Raw genomic sequence first — 18,823 nt, forward strand, 5'->3', positions numbered from 1 at the left:
ATCAAAATGAAAACAACAAAAGTAAAGCTGCCTCATTCGCAACAAGGGTAAGAATTAATGGCACAAGGAGAAATAAGCAGCTATAATGTGCTTGTAGGGTAACCAAAGCTGGGAACTAAATATGCCAAAAATAACAGCACGTTTTTTAGTTAGGGATATTGTGACAGTAAGCCACTGTAGGGATCAGTGCCGGAGCTTCAGGTGTTCATAATCTAGACCAAAAATTTAAATGAAGAGGCCAAATGTAACAGATCCGTGCTTACTGATGATATAAAGCTGGGCAGCAGTGGTTATTGTGAGCAGGGTGCAGAGAGGATTCAGTGGTATATAAGAAGACTAAGTGAATGGGGGAGGACAGGGTGAATGGAATATAATGTGAAGTCATCCACTTTGGTAGAATAAAATAGAGAAGCAATGTATTCAGTAAATGTTAAAAGACTGAAAGGTGTTCATTTTCAGTATGCCTGGGTTTCCACTGCAGCCACTTGAAATGATGCAGAAGCTAGGATGTTCACGATAACAATGACTTTGACCTCAAAGGGCCACAGATGTTCTTTGTGAGTGGCCAAGAATTTTTTCTGAAGGGAAAAACATGACCTAATTTCAATTACCAATATTGCAAATGGGAATTGTGCTATTGATGATGTCACTTCGTGCATGTCCCTCTGCATCTATCCAACACGCATTATTATGTGTCATAACCAGAAATGTTGGTCAAATTTTGCAAATTGCTGCATTGACGTAGGAATGACTACAATTCTTACCATCTCAACATATAATCATTGATATTTAATCACATAGTGCTCAGTATTATGCAATCCAAGTTCTGGGCATCTTTCTTCAGATTCAAACACTTCAACATTCAAATCTCTCACCTTAGTCAAGACATGAAGAAATTGCAAATCTTCCTGCTCTCTCCAGAAAATTTGAGAGACAGGAAAACCAGTACCATGTTTTAGTGACTGTACTTCACATTTCCTGCAGGTACAATAATGTGTTATGGACAAACAGGGGCAGGAAAAACTTACACAATGACTGGAGCTACAGAGAAATATGAGTACCGTGGCATCATTCCCAGGGCAATTCAACAGGTACTGACAGAATGACAATCAACTGTGATCTTGCGATTTCCTCTCCTGTTCACTCTGGGCACTAGATACACCATCCTACAGGTTTTCCTTTCTTCTGCATTGTATGTTAATCAAAAATCATTGTGCTGCCTCCTACAATAACTTCTTTTATTCAGAAGTTCTCAAAACCAGAAATCCTTACTTTATCTCCTGTCCTTCTTGCAATTATGGGCTTTAAATATCTACATTTTAGTTTTGTTTAATCACTGGAGTATAAATTAGGTGATTTCTGGTTTTGAGCCTGAAGGGAGAATATAACCACAACATTTGGCCGGAGATGTATCTAAAATTAACCGTTAACATAGAATATCATATCACTGATAGGTAAAGTGGCATATTTCTGGGGCTGCTTGTGACCGCATGGTCAAATTCACCATCTCTACCATAGGGGATGTAGTTGTTTGGATAAGATAAAGTTTGCAATGTAATGATAGAAGTTAGAGGATAGAAATGAAAGGAAATCCTAATTAGCAGGAAATTTAATATCCTTTACATTTGCTCGGAACATCCAAAGAATTATTTTTGAAGTATATTCACTATTGGATTGTAGACCAAGCAGCAGCCAAATTTGCAAACAGCAAGGTCCTGTAAAGGACAATTGAGTTAAATGACCAAGTAATCTTTTGGTGTTACTGGTTAAAAGTAAACAGGACAACAACAGAACTCCCTATATGTCAAAAAGTGGTATGAGATAATATGCATTTGAATGGGAAGAAAGAGCTTTAGTTTAAGGTAAGGAGACACAACCAAAAATATGGCTCTATCTTAGAACTGTATTGAAACAGCAGCCTAGGTTTATTTGCATGTGTCTTGGTATGAAAATATAACTACAGAATTCAGATTTGTACAAGGGAGCAAAGGTATTAGTGACAGCAAGAATAATATGAGGGGATGGGTAGGAAGATGGAGTTGAAGGACAGTGAGAAGGAAGAATAGGAAGATGACAGCAGAAGAGATTGAAGATAAATGAGTTTCTGCCCTTCTAATCTGCAAGAATAAATTTCCTGAATATCAGAATGTTGGGGGTTCAAATGTCATCCAAGAGGGTTATTCTAAAGTGCATACTGAGGAAGCACTGCCCTGTTGGAGATGAAGTACTTCAAATGAAATGTTAAACTGAGAGGTTGCATATTCCTGAATGGATTAGAACATCTCCCGACACACCTAAGAAGAGGCGAGCGTTTTCCAATGTTAATCCAGCCAATGTTTATCTCTCAATCAACATCACTAAAACTTGATCTAATCTTGTATGTTAGTTCTCTTTACAAGGTCCTTTTGATGTGTTTCATAGTGACTGAGTACATATCAAATAGCTATAACATTCTTTGGGATGTACTGAGGCCTTGATGTGCTCTGTAAATGCACTTTCCCTTTTCTCTGTCTTTTATAATTTTTTGAGTAAAATAAATGTGATTGTTGAACTTTACATACCTGGCCTCAGTCCACCTCTGATGAAATTGAAGAAGTACAATACATAAAACACACATCCATTTTGGAACACAGGTCATTTTAGTGCTATCATAGGTAACTAGCATCACAGCACCTGCTTCAGTTATTCTCTCCACCACCTAAACTACAGAGGAAAAGCGAAAATCTGGGGAAAGAATACAAAGAAAGATGATGCACTATTTTTGTCTGCAGATTTTTAAAGAGGTGGAAGAACAAGCAGATCTTGCCCTCACTGTATATGTTTCCTACTTGGAGATTTACAATGAGACTCTATTTGACCTACTGTCCACCATGCCTGACAGCCCAACATCTGATGCACAGATGACAATAGTGGAGGACGGCCATGGTGTGCGTATCAAAGGACTTTCCATCCGTCTGGTCACTACTGAGGAAGATGCCCTCAACTATCTGTTTGAGGTGAGAAAACTGAGGGGAAGCAAGGGAATGTAATCAAGGACATAATGGTGGGTAGTTTTCAGGAAGGGGGTACATCTAGATTGAAATATTTAAAGAAAATTCATTTCTGCAGGCTTTATTGTGAACATTTATTGCTCATCTGATAGGTTTTGATAAAAAGTCATTGACCTGAAATGTTAAATGTATCTTGTCAGACACTGCTTGGCCTGCTGACTTCTCTTCCAGTAATATTGTGTTATTGTATATCACCCAACTTTAATTTCCCTTGAGAGACTGTTGTGTGGCAGACCTCATTTAATTGCTGCAGTGTTGCACTTTGATACATCTGAGTAACTTGCAGCTATTTCAGAGGGTTGTTAAGGATTAACCATGCTGATGTGGAACTAGTCCAGACTGAGAAAGGAAGACAGATTTCCTTCCCGTAAAGGTTTGTTATAGCAATTCATTAGCTTCATAGTCACTTATAAGGTGTTTTTTTTTAAAAATACATTTATGTTCTCGAACTGCCAAGGTGGGATTTGAATATGCACTTTCTAAACTGTTAGTCTTAAACTAGTCCAGTCACATAACTACCACACCAGTAAATTCTGAATGAAATGGTCTAGGATGTTTAAAAATTTTTAAGAACTGGAAAATTACATGTCTCCTAATTAACCTGTTTGTTCTTCAGCTGTATCTGTAAACCATTCTCTCTTTTGAAACATTTGGATGGCATTTAAACCTTGTTAATATACAGTATATCCTGTTCCCAACTAACTCATTCCTTTAACCTACAGCAATTAGAAAGCAAGAACATGTATTCATCAACTTTCAGAAATATCTGAATTGCTTCATATACATTAATTCTTTTCTTGAAGTCCATTCACTGTTGTTATATTTGACAAGACCCAGCAAACAGTAATGTGGTAAATGTCTTATAATTAATCTCTTTCTGGTGAAATTGTTTGAGGGAAGAGTATGGCCAGGACACTGGAAGAATTCCTTTTGTTCTTTAAATGGTACATTAAATCAATAAAAGTGACTGGAATAGGTTAGGGTCCAAGGAATGGACATTTATGGTAATGTAGCATTCCCTCAACTGGCAGAAGAGAATGAGGTACATCGGTTCTCAGTGTCATTGGCTCAGTTGGGTAATTGATGACCAAGAGAGCTGTGACCCCAACAATAGAACTCACTGGTTGAAGCTTCACCCTTCTTTCCTCCTCTCTCCCAAGCCTTTGTTAATCACAGTTATAGAATCGTAGAGCTGTACAGCACAGAAACAGGCCTTTTGGCCCACTATGTCCATGCTCCCCAGTTGTACATAACTCAAGTCAGAGAGTTGTACGTTACAGAAATAGGCCCTTTGGCCTACCACGCCTCCTAAATGTAGTAATTGTATCTGATATTTCCACCTCCTCCGTCAGCACATTCCAGCTATCAACCACCCTCTATGTAAAAGAACTTACCCCTCAAATCCCCTTTAAAACTCCAACCTCTGATCTTAAAACTATACCCTCTTGTTTTTGACAACCCTACTAAGGAGAACAGATTTTGACTATGCCCTTCTTATGCCTTTCATAATCTTATACAGTTTCATCACGTCACCCCTCAGCCTCCTTCAATCCAGGGAAAACACACCCAGCCTATCCAATCTCTTCCCGTAACTAATGTCCTTCTATCCAGGCAACATCCTGGTGAATCTCCTCTGCACTCTCTCCAGCGCAATCACATCCTTCCTATACCTGTGATGACCAAAACTGTATAAAATACTTGAAGTGCAGCCTAACCAGAGTTTTGTACAATTACAACATAACATCCCAACTCTTATTTTCTACACCCCAATCCATGAAGACAAGCAAGCCACTTACCTTCTTTGTCATCCTGTCCACCTATGTTGCCACTTTCATGAACTATGGAATTAAACCCAAGTTCCCTCTGTTCAACATTCCTTAGTGCCCTGCCGTTTACTGCACATGTTCTACCTCTATTTGACTTCCCAAAATGCACTTGTTGTGATTAAATTCCATCTGCCAATGCTCTGCCCAACGTTCCAACTGATCTATATCATGCTCTATCCATAGATAACCTTACTCGCTTTCCACAGCACCAGTCATTTTCATGTCATTCGCAAACTTACTAATCATACCTCCTACATTCACATCCAAGTTGTTAACATATATCACAAACAGCAAAGATCCCAGCACCAATCCCTGTGGTATGCTACTAGTCACTAACTTCCAATCAGAAAAAACATCTTTCCACCACCAAGCCAATTTTGGATCCAATTAGCCATCTTTCCTTGGATCTCATATGCTTTAACCTTCCTCAAAAAACTCAGATCAAATTAATGAGACAGGATTTCCCTCTCACAAAGGCATGCTGACTAGCCCTAATCAATCCCTGTCCTTCCAAATGAACATAAATCCTGTCCCTTAGAACTTTCTCCAATAATTTCCTTAGCACTGGTGTAAGGCTCAGCAGCCTGTCATTACCTGGCTTATCTATACTACCCATCTTAAATAGAGGAACAACATTAGCCATATTCGAGTCTTCTGGTACCTCGCCTGTGGTTAATGAAGATGCAAAAATCTCCGTCAGGGCCCCAGCAATCTCCTCCCTTGTTTCCCATAGCATTCTGGGATAGATCTCATCTGACCCTGGGAATGGGTGTTCCAAGACATTTAACACCCTAATATCAATATGATCAAGACAATCAGCATATCCCTCCCTCAACTCATTATATTCTTCTCCTTGGTGAATTCCCACCTGGAATCCACATATTGCAGGGTAAAGGCCTCTGTGATGTATGACTTTGAAACGTAACACCATGGAATTTTGTAGCAAAAACCCACACACAAAACATGGCTCTAGCACATTAGAGGTGCAGAGCAATTTCTCAGCTAAAAGGTCAGAGTAAATAGAAAATATGTATTTTTAACACGCTGCTGATGTAGTGACAATATTTTCTATATGTGAAAGGAAAATGAAATGATGTTTGAAAGAAGTGAAATATGGAGGGTAGAGGACACAAGGGTCAGAGATGGCCATGGTAGTCTTTGAGACTAAGTGGATGGTATGGCAGATGCTTCATCTGCAGTATTAAGAAAATGTGTTGTTATTGGAGATGCTAATCTTTAGATGAGATATTAACTGAGGCCATATTCAGATAAAAGATCCCATGCTGGCATTTAAGAAAGAATCCTCCTGAAGTCTTGGACACGATGTCTTCCTAAATCTGCTCCACCATTCACAATGGACATTCACTTCATTGCTCTTTGTAAGATTTTGCTGTCATTAACTTGACTGCCACATTCACCTCCAAAAATAATGGTGACTACACTTTAGAAGTAATTCACTCAGAAAGAAACTCCTCAGACATTTAATATATGAATGTTATTTATGAACAGTGTATCCTGCATTTGATGTTTAAAAAATTTATTGTCATTCTCATCATCTTGTGTTTAAAATGCTGAAGGAAGAATTTTAATTTAAAATGGAACTGTTCACACCTTAGCAGAATAGAAGGTTGGAGACAGTGAAAATTATTAAGGATTTTGATAAATGAGAAATAGTTTCCATTAGTATGTCAGTCATTAACCAATAAAATAAGTTAAGGTTGGCAATGGATGAAGGTTGGCAGAAATTAGGAGAATATTTTTTATACTACTTTGCTGTAATCTGGAATGCACTGACTAAAAGTGTGATAGAAGCACACTCAAAGCAACTTTCAAAAGCAACTTGGATATACATTGTGAGGAATAATGCACATTGTTCTTTGAAGAGCTACACAGACAGGATGGTTGAAATTTATCTTGTACTTGATGATCTGGCCCAATAAGACTGGGAGTGTTGGTTTCCACAGTACTTCCATAATTACTGTCAGAGGAACCCAGTTGTGGATAGATTCAAAATTAGAATGTCAAGAATAGAAAGAAAGAAGTGGGATATTGGCCTTGTGTTTCCATTCCTATCCAGAAGTCTGATGCACTCAGAGAATTTCTGCAGGTAGAGTCTGTACCAAAGCAACCCACTGCCATCATGTGGGAGGATAAAGTATTTCAACCAGGAGCCACTTAAATTAATGGGGGAGGGGGTCGTGGGCGGGGATGGTATTCTGCATGAACATCTAGGCGTGCAATTTATCTTACTTATTTGTGACATAGAAATCTGCTGCCTGTGATTTCCAAGCATGTTCATTTGGCAAGGAGGGGTTCTTATCATCAGAGGAAAATCAGAAAATGACACCCTAGCTTTTAACTTTGAACTTTCAAAATAAGCTTGCCAAATAAGGTAATATTAGTTATGAACAGTAATTCTTGCTTTAAGGCTGTCATTCCTTTAAAGATTGTCTTGTGACTAACTGATAGCTGGTCTGCAATATTGTGTGTAGAAATTTCCAGAGTAAAGCTGTGAAGAATCCTTGAATAAACCAGACCCAACTTGTTTGCTTTCCTGTCTTATGCATCAGATTACACACACTGTAAGCACTTCACTGGAAGATTAAGAACCCACTGAGCACACATACTTTACAATCATAAGGTGCCAAACTTTCCTAGAAATTAAGCGCGATGCTTCTTTTTTATGAGTAAATCATGCCTAAAGAGTGGTTTATGTAAGCTTTGATATGTTTATGTTCATTTCTTGCTGAAGATCCTCCCATTGGAAAACTGGATATGGCAGTTCTATACATGATTCAGCCCAGTGTGGGCATTATTTCTGCATCATCATTCATACATACAATCATGTCATCAATATGTGAAGCATTTATTACTTCCTTTCTACCAGCAATTGGGTTGAAAGTTCATGAACTATGACCTGACTAAAAGAAAGATCAAGCCATGCAGCAAGTTAGCAACCATGGGTCCTCCTGGGAGATCAGTTTTCTAGGCACTGACTTGCCCACATTCATTTTTACTTGCTGATCTTTTCACCACAGGCTTCACTGACTTGGATTGCAGCAATTCTGTATCTATGCACATATTAAAATCTGTGGTTTCAATGATCCGGTTACTCATTGTGGCATTGACCCACTTGTGGTATGGAGCCCAAATGTGCGGCTCCATAGCACTGGGGACTCCATGAGGAGACCAGTGCACCATCGCTGCTCCCACAACTGCCACCCCCACCCCACCTCCATACTATTTTCATTTTGCTTCCCCTTCACAGCAATTTGTTTGACCACCATGGAGACTGCATGTTAGCTGAGCTGACCCACTTCCTAACAGGCAGCTCATGAATGATACAACATCTGTGAGCTCAGCATAATAGGCATCTATAAATGTGCGGGTCATGTTCTATTGCTTCCGAATGGGAGAGAACCACAATAAGTTAGAATGTTCTAATTTCATTTTCTTTTTGATGTCCTTACTTTGTTGCTAGTGCTGCTTGCAAAATTTGTTTGGTACACCAAATGAGGATGAAATCCAATTTCTGAGTATCCTTCTTTGTATAAATTGATCTATATGTGGTTCAGTCCATGTCTGATATTTACCATTTTGGTTGATACATTCATGCAGGTGTACACTTAATGCAGGTGTAATTTCATAAGCTCTAAATAAGCTCTGTGAGGACTCAGTTTGATCATGCATTGTTACCAGCCCACCTTGATCCTGATGTAATCTCCTGGATTTAAGCAATAAACTATTGGGCACTTTTGGGAGAGCCTAGGAGAAGAAACTAATAGTGCAGATTATTACTACTATTTTGTTCCATATGAATTCATAAATGAGATGCAACAGTCCCAATATGCAGTCAGTCATAGTCATAAGGTCGCACAGCATGAAAATAAGCCCTTCGGCCGAACTGGTCTATGCCAACCAAGAATGCCACCTAATCTAGTCCCATTTGGCTGCATTTGGCCCATATCCTTCTAATCCTTTCCCTTTCATGTACCTGGCCAAGTGTCTTTTAAATGTTGTTAATGTCCCTGCCTCAAGCACTTCCTCTGGCAACTCATTCGAAATACAGACCACCCTCTAGATGAAAAGATTGCACCTCAGGTTCCTATTAAATCTCTCCCCTCTCACCCTAAACCTATGACCTTTTGTTTTTGATTCCTCAACCCTGGGAAAAAGACTGTGTGCATTCACCCTGTCTATGCCCCTCATATTTTTATACACCTCTATAAGATCACCCCTTATTCTCCTACGCTCCAATGAAAAAAGTCCCAGCCTGCTCAACTTCTCTCAGTCTCTCAAGTCCTGGCAATATCCTCGTATATCTTCTCTGCACTCTTTCCAGCTTAATGGCCTCTTTCCTATAGCAGGGTGACCAAAATTGAACACAATATATTCCAAATGCAGATTCACCGACATCTTGTGCAACTGCAACATAACATCCCAACTTCTATACTCAGTGCCTTGACTGATGAAGGCCAGTGTGCCAAAAGCCTTCTTCACCACCCTGTCTACCTGTGATGCCACTTTCAGAGATTCAGACATCTTGCACTAGTGAGACCAGCCGTCTGTGGCGTACATTGGTTTCTGAATATTTTAGTGGCCATCATTAAACATTTTCCTTGAGGTTTGATATGTCAAGAAATGAATTGTGGGGATGGTTAAAGTTGCAAAATTATAAGATCAAGAATAAGTTCTAGAATATAGTGCAACTAAGTTGGCAGTTTGAACAGCATCTTCAACACACTGAGGAAAATTCACTAAATCCTAACTCCATAAGCAATTGAATCAAGGATCAACTGTCTGCAGATTGGAACATGCATTAATTAAAAATGGCCTATTTCAATATCTTCACCAAGCATTGTATCCCTATATTTGTAGCAGCATTATTGACTTGCCTATCCTGTAATTCCTCTCTGAACCTTGTGGTTTTTATTGAATCTGTAACTCCTTCATGTCACAGGGTGAAACCAACAGAATTATTGCATCCCATACAATGAATAAGAGCTCTTCCAGATCTCACTGCATCTTTACAATATATGTTGAGGTAAGCTGAGTTGTCATCTCTTTGGTCTGCAGCCTTTATTAATTTCCCCCAACATAGGTAGATTCTTGTTACCTAAAGGCCACCTAAACAAATTTATTTAAATTCTAAACAATCCAGGACCTGAGCCAACAGGATAAATACACAAGCTGGTGTGGTGTGAAGTAGAGTGCATTCAAACAGGTCTTTTTTAATGTTTGTAATAATAATTATAAAATTCTCAAGCTAGGTAAACAGTTCAAAAGATTATTAGCCAACCTCAAGAACTTATAAATGCCTCACAACTAAGCCCAACAATCTTCAGCTGCTTCATCAATGAACTTTCTTCTATAACAAAATCAAAAATGGGATGCTCACTAATATCACAGAATGTTCAATTCAATTTGCAACTCCTCAAAACATAAAGCAGACTATACCTGCTACACAAGACATGCAGATAGAGAAGCTGCATGCAATATCCAAGCCACATGTGTCAAGCAATGACTGTCTCTAATAAAAGAGAATCTAATAATTTTCCCTTGACACTAAATGATATTGCCTTTACTCAATCCTCCAAAAACAACATCCTGGGATAACCATTGACCAAAGTTCAACTGGAGCAGCCACATAAATACTGCGTCTACAAGAACAGGCTAGGGGCTAGGTATCCAGCAGTGATCGACATTGAATCCACCACCTTAGACATTCACTACTTCTGACTCTGGCACACCATGGCTGTAGTATTTACCATCCACAAAATAGACTGCAGTTTCCCACCTAGGCTACAGCACCCTCCAAACCGGTATCATCAAGAAGTACAAGAGCAATAGATACATGGGAACACTGCCACCTGCAGGTTCCCATCCAAATCATAAAGCATCCAACTCTATCACCATCTTCATTACCAACTGGTCTAAATTCTAAAACTCCCTACCCTACAACGCTGTGAAGGAACCTTTACCAGCAGTTCAGAAAGGCACCTTTTCTTTGTTTATTGCTTGCCTCTAATTACTCTCAGCAATAAATAAAGAAAATTCTATTCCTGGGATGTCAAGTTTCATGTGTCTCACCAATCCTTACAGGTTGTGAATACCAGTAGATCCAGGTGGTTATTCAGTTATTGAAAGGAAAATTGTGCGGAAAAGCTGTTCATAAATTTTACAAAATAGTCATCAGAATTTATTTTATTTATCTGTTTAATGACCCCTAATATGAAGAAGCATAGCATTTTCATTCTTTTTGTGGTTTTATTCAAAGACAGGATGTACTGATTGTATTAAATGAGCTCAGTTGTAACTATTCCTATTCCTCTCTGTATTCACCAGCTTTCGGAACAAAGTGTCATAGTTATGTATCTGGTCTTATCAGATGTTTTTTCAATCTGCCTTTGAGAGAGTTGGAGAGGCATATGTGCAGAAAACTTGAATATCCTGTTCATATAGGGAATATTATTACACCCCCAGTTTATGGTGCCTTATAAGTAAATATTGAACAACATACACTTGGGATGTGAGATTACAGGTACTCCCCACGTTATGACAGGGTTCCGTTCCTGTCAGAAATGCCCAGCAATATATTTAAACAAAAAGAAAGGCCAACCAAGGGCAATGTGTAGTTAAACCAGGGTGTTTAACTCAACCATTCAGATATTGCCATGAACCAAGTTCCCACATAGCAGAAGCTGCCTGCAGCCCCACAGCAGCCAGCAAATCCATCCTGCCGGTCTCCCAAATGCTCGTTCGCATGTACAGGCTGTACGTAAGTTGGGCATTCATAACCTGTGGAGGACCTATATCTACTGATTGTTACTACCAGCTGAGCAAATCAGACCATAAGACATAGGGCTGAATGGTCTAATTCTGCTCCTTCGAATCTGCTCCACCATTCGATCATGGCTGATTTAATTTTCCTTCAAACCCATTCTCCCTGTAACTTTTGACACCCTTACTATTCAAGAACCCATCAACCTCTGCTTTAAATATACCCAATGACTTAGCCTCCACAGCCATCTGTGGCAATGAATTCCACAGATTCACCACCCTCTGGCTAAAGAAATTCCTCCTCATCTCTGGTCCTAGACTCTCCCACTACTGGAATCATCCTTTCCATGTCCACTCTATCCAGGCCTTTCAATATTTGGTAGGTTTCAATGAGATCCCCCCCTCATCTTTCTAAACTCCAGCGAGTACAGGTCCAGAGCTATCAAACTCTCCTCATAAGTTAACCCTTTCATTCCCAGTATCATTTTTGTAAACCTCCTCTGGACCCTCTCCAATGCCAGCACATCCTTTCTTGGATATGGGGCCCAAAACTGCTCGCAATACTCCAAATGTGGTCTGACCAATGCCCTATAAAGCCACAACAGTACACCCTTGCTATTATATTCTAGTCTTCTTGAAATGAATGCTAACATTGCATTTGCCTTCCTTACTACTGACTCAACCTGCAAGTTAACCTTTAGGGAATCCTGCACTCGGACTACCAAGTCCCTTTGCATCTCCGATTTCTGAATTCAGTCCCCAGTTAGAAAATAGTCTATGCTTTTATTCCTTCAACCAAAGTGCATGACCTCACACTTCCCTATGCTGTATTCCATCTGCCACTTCTTTGCCCATTCTACCAACCTGTCCAAGTCCTTCTGCAGACTTCCTGCTTCCTCAGCACTACCTGCCCCTCCACCTATCTTTGTATCATCCGCAAACTTGGCCACGAAGCCATCAATTCCGTAATCCAGATCATTAACATAGAACGTGAAAAGTAGCAGACCCAACACTGACCGCTGCGGAACACCACTAGTCACCGGCAGCCAACTAGAAAAAGCCCCCTCTATTCCCACTCTTTGCCTTCTGCCAGTCAGCCAATTTTCTATCCATGCTAGTACCTTTCCTGTAATGGCGTGGGCTCCTATCTTGTTTAGCAGCCTCATGTGCGGCATCTTGTCAAAGGCCTTCTGAAAATCTAAGTAAACAACGTCATCCACTGACTCTCCTTTGTCTATCCTGCCTGTTACTTCCTCAAAGAATTCCAACAGATTTGTTGGGCAAGCTCTCCCCTTAAGGAAACCATGCTGACTTCGGCCTATTTTACCATTAGCTTCCAAGTACCCCGAAACCTCATCCTTAATCATGGACTCTAACATCTTACCAACCACTGAAGTCAGGCTAACTGGCCTATAACTTCCTGTATTTTGCCTCCCTCCCTTCTTAGAGTGGAGTGACATTTGTGATCTTCCAGTCCTCCGGAACCATTCCTGAATCTAGTGATTCTTGAAAGATCAATACTAATGCCTCCACTATTTCTTCAGCTACCTCTTTCAGAACCCTGGGGTGTAGTCCATCCGGTCCAGGTGACTTATCTACCTTCAGACCTTTCAGTTTCCCAGGCACCTTCTCCTTAGTAATAGTGACTCACTTCTGCTCCCTGACTCTCTTGAATTTCTGACGTTGCTGGTGTCTTCCGTAGTGAAGGCTGACGCAAAATACTTATTCAGTTCATCCGCCATTTCTTTGTTCCCTATTACTACCTCTCCAGCGTCATTTTCCAGTGGTCCAATGACCACTCTTGCTTCTCTTTTTATATAAAACTTTTGGTATCCCCTTTTATTATTGACTAGCTTACCTTCATATTTCATCTTTTCTCCCCTTATTGCTTTTTTAGTGGTGCCTTCTGTTGGTTTTTAAGAGCTTTCCAATCCTCTAGCTTCCCACTAGTTTTTGCAATATTGTATGCCCTCTCTTTTGTTTTTATGCTGTCTTTGACTTCCCTTGTCAGCCACGGTTGCCTCATCCTCCTTAGAATGCTTCTCCTTCTTTAGGATGAACTGATCCTGCATCTTCCAAATTACTCCCAGAAACTCCTGCCATTGCTGCTCTACCATCATCCCTGCTAAGGTCCCCTTCCAATCATCTTTGGTTAGCTCCTCTCTCATGCCTCTGTAGTTACCTTTACTCAACTGTAATACCGATACATCCGATTTTAGCTTCTCCCTCTCAAACTGCAGGCTGAATTCTATCATATTATGATCACTGCCTCCTAAGGGTTCGTCTACCTTAAGCTCCCTAATCAAATCTGGTTCATTGCACAACACCAAATCCAGAATTGCCTTTTCCCTAGTGGGCTCGACCACAAGCTGCTCTAAAAAGTCATCTCGTAGGCATTCTACAAATTCCTTCTCTTGGGATCCAGTACCAACCTGATTTTCCCAATCTACCTGCATATTGAAATCCCCCATGACCACCGTAACATTGCCCTTCTTACATGCCTTTTCTATCTCCTGTTGTAATTTGTACCGCACATCCTGGCTACAATTCGGAAGCCTGTATATAATTCCCGTCGGGGTCTTTTTACCCTTGCAGTTTCTTAACTCTACCCACAAGGATTCTACATCTTCTGATCCTATGGTCTCTTGCTAAGGATTTGATTTCATTTTTTACCAACAGGGCCACCCCACCCCCTCTGCCCACCTGCCTGTCTTTTCGATGGGATGTGTATCCTTGAACGTTTAGCTCCTAGCTGTGATCGTCTTTCAACCACGACTCTATGATGCTCACAGAAGAGCTGATGAATGAATAAGACATCCCCTCATCTATTCAAAAACTTAACCTTTGTCTTCCACTTGCTGATTAATCTACTGGCCATCTCCACAAATTAAATTTTTAAGCAAAGCCTCTTACTTAATTTTCCACCTTAATTTTCTTCCTTGTTTGCAGACTCGGTGGAAGGAGGCTTCAGAAGTCAAGTACTTGACCTCAAAACTCAACATGGTGGATCTTGCAGGTTCTGAACGCTTGGGAAAGACAGGAGTGAGTTACTATCAAATGCATCATTCTGATTTTTGCTCAGCTGGTAATTCTCTAGGGCAGATATTCGTGGTCAAGCAACCCATAAGGGGACTTGTGTGCTTCATTGAGCACATTAGTGCAATAGTGGCATCTTCAGATGAGATAGCACCACCTTCAGTGCTGACAGTCCATTGCATGAATGGACAAATAGCACTTTACCCAATGTTGAGCCACCTTTTCTACTTCAGCTTTAAGCAAATTAATTATTTTCCAGTGTACTTTGCTGTTTTTTTTAAATATAGGTAAATTTAGTTATCATTTTGCACATAAGGTAACACAAACAGCAATGAGATGAATGACCAGCTCATCTGTTTTTGGAGATGTTGGTCCAGAGATAAATGATCATCAACAATGATAATAGGAACTTGTCCATCCTCTACAAATAGTGTGATTAATGCAAAGACCACAGATCTCTGATCTGGAGGATCAACTAGCAACTTGAAGTTAAAGGCAGGAGAACAATGTCTGAACTAAGGCAAACATGAATGCCAGAATTGTAGAATGTTTGATTTCCCTGGAACTCATAAATCAGAAACAAAACAAAAATTAACTATTTAACCATTACATTATATCCTTTTAACCTGCACTAACTTCTTTTTTGTTATTTCAGTCTGAAGGACAGGTGATGCGAGAAGCAATGTACATCAATAAGTCACTCTCCTTCCTTGAACAGGCCATTATTGCTCTTGCTGATTCCAAGAGAGAGCATATTCCGTTTAGGCAGAGCAAACTCACGCATGCACTGAAGGATTCCATAGGTAAGCACGTAGAAGAAGTAGAGAGTTCATAGAAGCACTAGAAATTAATCAAATGAAATAAGAGAATGAGATGAGTATTAGTAGAAAGATTTCTGCTAATGAGATTGATGTATTTATACTAGTAATCCAGAGACCTGGACTCGAAATCCAACAAAGATATTTCAGTACTCTTAGGAAATCTCAAATTTGAACTTGGTATTTATTTTCAATTGGAAATTAAAACCTGGTCATATTAATGTCAAATCTCAACCACTTACTAATGTTATTTAGGGAAGAAAAGCTGTCATTCTTATCTTTCATGACCTTCATGACTCCTGCCCAATATGGACATGGATGAATCTTAACTGAACTAGCAAGCACTCAATCATTCAAATACCACAAAGAAGTTTATTCTTCACCTTCTTGGCAAAGATGAACAGGTCTTCAGTAGTAGCCTTCCCTTCCCACCTATGTATTGAGAATGAAAATAAAGCCTGAGTTTACCGCTGCCATTGTAGTGGAACAAGAACATGCCAGGGATACATAATGTGAGTGTCCTACCCAGGAAAGAATTTCCTCCATAATTCTTTCCAAAGTTTTCTCAATTGTTCTCCACTCAATAATGGGCAGAGGAGACCAGTAAAGCAGCTGATTTTATTTCCTGGTCTACTTGCACATATACTGTGCTACTACCATTCCTTAGGAAAAGCAGCAAGCATGGAGGAGGAGTTGGGATGGAGATGCTGAAAGAGCAGTGGAGGGAAAGATACTTCTTTACATGGAAGCAGGCAAAGAGCCTGGAGGGACCATCTCTCCCTTCTGCTCCAAGCTGGATAATGAGCTGTGTGCTTATTTTCAACATTTCACCTTCAAGTCCTCAAGGACAGACCCAATTCCTTCCCGGGGTGGGGGGGGGGGGGTGCACGGGGGGTTAAGGACTAGCATGTCTGCATAGGAAAACAGTCAGGCTTAGAAGATCAGATGGAATTATGGTCTCTCATGCCACTGCTTTATCTATTTGGCATTCAAGGGATAACACTGTAGATTATAAAATGTTAATTGTGTTTCTTTTGAAGGTAGGGTTGGGAAGAAGGTACTCCCCATACATAATATGTAGTGATATGGTAACAAAACTACCAAGAGCATCCCTAAGATTTCTCTACATGTAGCCTATTGAAGAAGTCTGTTTGTTCATCAAACAGGAGGTGTTGAAAAATGGTTTTAAAAAAACAAGTTCGTTGACAGAACCTCAATTAGTTTGAGGATATCGTAAAGTTGAAAAAACACTTTCCTGTTAGTATTTAAACTTACATTGTTACATAATTGTTAGTTCAAGGAATAAACCTGTCAGTTCATCTTTGCTAATTTTAGCATTTCTCACTGCATTTTGTCATTTAGGAGTAGGCCTAGTGTTGAATTCCCTATATTGGATGTAGGGCTTACTGAATAGCTGAAATATATCTGTCTTAAACAAAGTAATATTGTACAAATTGTAAGGAAAGCATTGACCTGGTTACTATTTTATTTTTTCATTCATTTTCTGCGATATGGACATTGTTGGCAAGGCCAACATTTATTGCCCATCCCTGCTTACACTTGGGAAGGTAGTATGTGAGCTGCCTCTTTGAACTGCTGCAGTCCTTCACGTGAAGGTACTCCCAGAGTGCTGTTGTGTAGGATATTCAAAGACTTGTACCCAGTGACACTGAATGACCAGCAAGGTATTTCCAAATGAAGATGGTGTGCAATATGAAGGGGAACCTGCAGGTGGTAGTGTTCACATGTGCCTGCTGCCCTTAACCTTCTTAGTGTAGAGGTCACCAGTTTGGGAGTTACTATTGAAGTAGCCTGGGCAACAGCAGCACATTTTGTACCCCCTGAAACCATTGTGTGCTGTAGTGGATGGAATGGATGTTTATGGTAAGTGTGGCAATGTTGAAAATGTATTAAAATAAAATGTATTACAATAAAAATGCACATGCTTTTGATGTACACAAAAATTTTGCCTGTTGCCATAACAGAAATACCATATACAGACACAGTGGATAGATAGTCAAGAAATGTTACTCTTATATTAGAGATCAATCATTCCTTCCTGACAGAAGAAACTATATTCTTTATCATATCCTTCAATTCTTTTTTTAAAAAAATGCCTGAAAATTGGATGATTATATTTTATGTGCTTTAATTTCAATGGAAATTTTATTCAAAAATTGGGGATTTATTGCAAGTTCCACAAAGTCCATTACTTTTCTTTTAGATTCTTTAACACTCTAATGCGCAAAGAAACCTGGACATGCACAATGGCATTCAATACATGCCTGTACACAACTTCTGGGATTTTCATTTATGTATGCATCTATAGGCCACTCATGTTGAGACATGCCTGTTTAGTCTCACATTGGCAACTTGTCTTAGATTGGTCTCCCATTAGTAACGTAGGTACCTGGTCCTGCTACACTACCAGCCACCGTCCCCTCCTACCCCACAAAATCCTCAGTCATGTTCACCGCCCTTACCAGCCTGCTACCTTCATCCTTCCCAACTACTGCCATACGTCTATCACCATACTGTTGAGCTGACACCATTCCCCATCCCCTATTGACTAAATCCATCATCTCCCTGCCCAACCATGCCCCTCACCCCAGATCTTTGATCTACCCATTCCAACATAAACACTTTACCTACCAATCTCAATGCTGCTTCCTCTCTCTATGAACTCTTGCCTCAACCCCTCTACTGACTAATCCCAGCTCCAACATTTTGTTTCAACTCACTGTCTTACTCATTTATCAATCTTCTGACCCAGTCCTTCAACCTACCAATCCTGGCCCCAGTCTTTTTATTATCTATTAACTCTCCCTCCATTGTCTAAGTGGTGAGAGATTGTAGAGCGTGAGTTACACAGGATCTAGGTGACCTCACGCATAATTCTCAAAAGGTTAGTGTGCTGGTACTGTAAGTAATCTAGAAAAATACAGAAATGTTATTCTTTATTGCTAGGGGGACTAAATACAAAACTAGTGAAATTATGCTTCAGTTACTTAGGGCATTAGTGAGACTTCATCTGGAGTACTGCATACAATATTTGTCTCTTTATTTGAGGAAGAATGATAATGCATTGGAAATGGTTCAGTGAAGATTTACTGAACTATTAGTTGAAACGAGAAGGTTGTCTTATGATAAAAAGTTGGATAGGCTATCTGATAGTTTAGAAGAGTGAGAAAGGACTTGATTGAAACATTTAAGATCCAGAGAGTTCTTGACAGAATGGATGCGGAGGGGATGTTTCCTCTTATGGGAGAATCTGGAACTAGTCACTGTTAAAAATAAGAAGCTATCCATATAA

At 39.8% G+C, this 18,823-nt stretch overlaps 1 protein-coding gene across 1 annotated transcript in view; it reads left to right on the forward strand.

The window, feature by feature from the left end:
* Positions 1 to 1,031: 1,031 nt before the first annotated feature.
* The window catches only part of LOC127574459 (kinesin-like protein KIF9), a 60,609-nt gene continuing 42,817 nt past the window's right edge, over positions 1,032 to 18,823 (forward strand). Inside the window, exons 1-5 of the mRNA XM_052023475.1 lie at positions 1,032 to 1,091; positions 2,772 to 2,996; positions 14,606 to 14,698; positions 15,348 to 15,495; positions 16,551 to 16,567. Coding sequence (XP_051879435.1) covers positions 1,032 to 1,091; positions 2,772 to 2,996; positions 14,606 to 14,698; positions 15,348 to 15,495; positions 16,551 to 16,567 — 543 coding nt within the window. The remainder of the gene's footprint in view (positions 1,092 to 2,771; positions 2,997 to 14,605; positions 14,699 to 15,347; positions 15,496 to 16,550; positions 16,568 to 18,823) is intronic.

This window comes from Pristis pectinata, chromosome 9 (genome assembly GCF_009764475.1).
Source record: "Pristis pectinata isolate sPriPec2 chromosome 9, sPriPec2.1.pri, whole genome shotgun sequence".
NCBI lineage: Eukaryota > Metazoa > Chordata > Chondrichthyes > Rhinopristiformes > Pristidae > Pristis > Pristis pectinata.